At 42.3% G+C, this 2,691-nt stretch overlaps 1 protein-coding gene across 1 annotated transcript; it reads left to right on the top strand.

Annotated features, from left to right (window-relative positions):
• The first annotated feature begins 434 nt into the window (after nucleotides 1-434).
• LOC138909828 (uncharacterized) lies at nucleotides 435-875 on the top strand. Its single transcript, XM_070201045.1, has one exon. The coding sequence runs from the start codon at nucleotides 435-437 to the stop codon at nucleotides 873-875; it is 441 nt and encodes a 146-aa protein (XP_070057146.1).
• The last annotated feature ends 1,816 nt before the right edge of the window (nucleotides 876-2,691 follow it).

The raw sequence follows: 2,691 nt of genomic DNA, 5'->3' as shown, positions 1-2,691 counted from the left end.
CAGTTTCTTGGGCTTAGCAGGGTATTACAGGAAGTTTTTGGAGGGGTTCTCTACTCTTTCTTCTCCATTGACTAAATTGACTCAGAAAGAAGTTAAGTTCCAATGGTTTGATACTTATGAAAGGAGCTTCCAAGAATTAAAATCAAGATTGAGTACGACGCAGGTGTTGACCCTGCCAGAGGGTATATATGGATTTGTGGTATATTGTGATGCTTCAAGAATTGGGCTTGGGTGTGTGTTAATGCAACACAGCAAGGTTATAGCATATGCTTCTAGGCAACTCAAGAATCATGAAAAGAACTATCCAACTCATAACTTAGAACTTGCAGGGTGGTTTTTGCATTGAAGATTTGGTGTCATTATTTGTATGGGGTCCATGTGGATGTATTCACGGACCACAAGAGTCTCCAATATATATTTTCAAGAAGAAGGAGATGAATCTGAGGCAGAGAAGATGGCTTGAGTCACTCAAGGATTACGACATCGTTATTCTATATTACCTGGGGAAAGCCAATGTGGTGGCGGATGCTCTTAGCAAGAAATCTATGGGTAGTTTGGCTCACTTGGAGGCATGTCAAAGGCCGTTGGCCAGGGAGGTTCACCAGCTAGCCAGTTTGGGAGATTGTCTTGCGGACTCTAGTGAAGGAAGGGTAATTGTGCAAAATAGGGCTGAATCTTCGCTTGTTGTGGAAGTAAAAGAGAAGCAATACAACGATCCATTTTTGGTGCAATTGAAGGAGGGGATTCAAAAACATAAGATTATGGCTTTTGCACTTGGCATGGATGATGGGGAAGCAGAGTTGACAGGGCCAGACCTCGTACATCAGGCTATGGAAAAAGTTAAGACCATTAAGGAGTGGTTGAAGACTACTTAGAGTCGTGAGAAGTCCAATTTGGATGTTCGTCGTAGGGATTTGGAGTTCAAAGAACACAATTGGGTATTCTTGAAAATTTTCCCCATGAAAGGCGTAATGCGATTTGGTAAGAAAGGAAAATTGGGTCCGAGGTATATCGTATATCGGGCCATACAAAAGCATTCAGAGAATTGGCCAGGTGGCGTACAAGCTTGAGCTACCACCCGAAATGTCATTAGTCCACCCGGTATTCCATGTGTCTATGTTGAAAATGGTAGTTGGGGATCCGTCAGCCATTGTGCCGGTTGAGACCATTGAGGTTAATTAAGAATTATCATATGAAAAAATTCCAGTTGCCATTCTTGATAGAGAAGTCCGAAAGTTGAGGAATAAAGAAATTGCCTCCGTGAAAGTGTTATGGCGACACCAGCAGGTTGAAAAGCCCACGTGGGAGGCCGAGGAAGAAATGAAGAAGAAGTATCCTTACTTGTTTGAATAGCTGTGTAATCCTTTATTTTTATGAACTTGTTGCCTATGAATATTTGTATCACTTGTTCAGTTGATGTAAATGTGTTCCTTTTGATTATATGTTGTTTACATGAGGCCATAGTTGGTATTGTTATGAGTTATGCTATATCTTTGGATTGCGTACACGTTTTTAGGATGTGATTTTGGGGCTCTCTGACAGGTGGATAGGACTAGTTACAAAGGAAACTCTAGCAAAATTTTTGGAAATTTGTGGAGTTTGTTAAATTTGAGGCTACTGGTGTGGGGTATGAAAACCTGAATTGCATAAGGGGTGCTAATTGTGGACCATGATCCACATTCGAGGACGAATGATCTTAAGTGGGGGAGGATGTAAGGCCCCGTAAAATTTTTCCTAAAAACCCAGATTTTGTGATGCCGAAGTAGGCGTAGAGGTTAATAATAGTAGAAATTCTTTGCTTCAGGCTTACGAGTTGCGATTCGGACTTTTTGGATTGAACAGTGCGCTCGGGAGTTGAAGAAAAATGTTGGGCAGAAGTAGGCATTTCTGCGATCAGTTCTGCGACCGTAGAACCACTCTGCGGACCGCAGAATGGCTGCAGAGTGGAGTAGTCTTTTGGGCCATTTTTAATGTCATTTTTGCTGCCCATTATGTGACAGCATAACCATTTTGCGGGCCGCACTCTTGTCGTATATACCGCCTTGGCTTATTTTGTAGGGAGGTTCTGCGGTGCACTATGCGACCGCAGAACCATTATGCGGTGCATTATGCGATCACAAAAAAGGTCTGCGGGCCGCATAGTGACCGCAGACCTGGCCCGTTCCTCTCTAGTTTTGGCACCCTAATTTCGTGGTCATTTCCCGGACCGCATAACCATTATGCGGTCGCATATGCGACCGCAAAACCTGTTCCGGAGCTTCATTTTTGGGGTTTTTAAAACCAACCCAATTCCGTTAAAACACATCCACCTTGGACCATTTTGAATTTATTTTTTGATATTTTCAGAGTGAGAGAGAGGGTCCTAGAGAGAGAAAGTGATCTTCATCAAATTGCTCTTCAATTCTCACTTAAAACCTTGTAGATTATCAAGAGAGGCACCTAGGTCTTCTTCCTAAGAGGTTATATTCTATCACCCAAACTCTTAATTTCAAAATGCAACTAGAATGGGCCATTAGTAAGGTAATTCATGGGGATGAGAGTGCTTACCTTGCATGCATGTGTTCCTAAGGTATATGGGGAGGTTGTGAGTCAAAGATAGAAAAGATTGGGGTGTGGCTTGGTAGAGTCTTTCATAAAAAGGGCCATGAAACCTTAATACACATATAGTGTTTGATAGAATGCTCAAGTGAG

The sequence above is a fragment of the Nicotiana tomentosiformis genome, chromosome 4, assembly GCF_000390325.3.
Source record: "Nicotiana tomentosiformis chromosome 4, ASM39032v3, whole genome shotgun sequence".
Taxonomy (NCBI): Eukaryota; Viridiplantae; Streptophyta; class Magnoliopsida; order Solanales; family Solanaceae; genus Nicotiana; species Nicotiana tomentosiformis.
The sequence above is the reverse complement of the archived record's forward strand: the minus strand, read 5'-3'. Positions and strand labels throughout refer to the sequence as shown.

Bases quoted from the DNA above. Each gene is read 5' to 3' on its own strand.
- LOC138909828 (XM_070201045.1), top strand. From the start codon at position 435: ATGAATCTGAGGCAGAGAAGATGGCTTGAGTCACTCAAGGATTACGAC.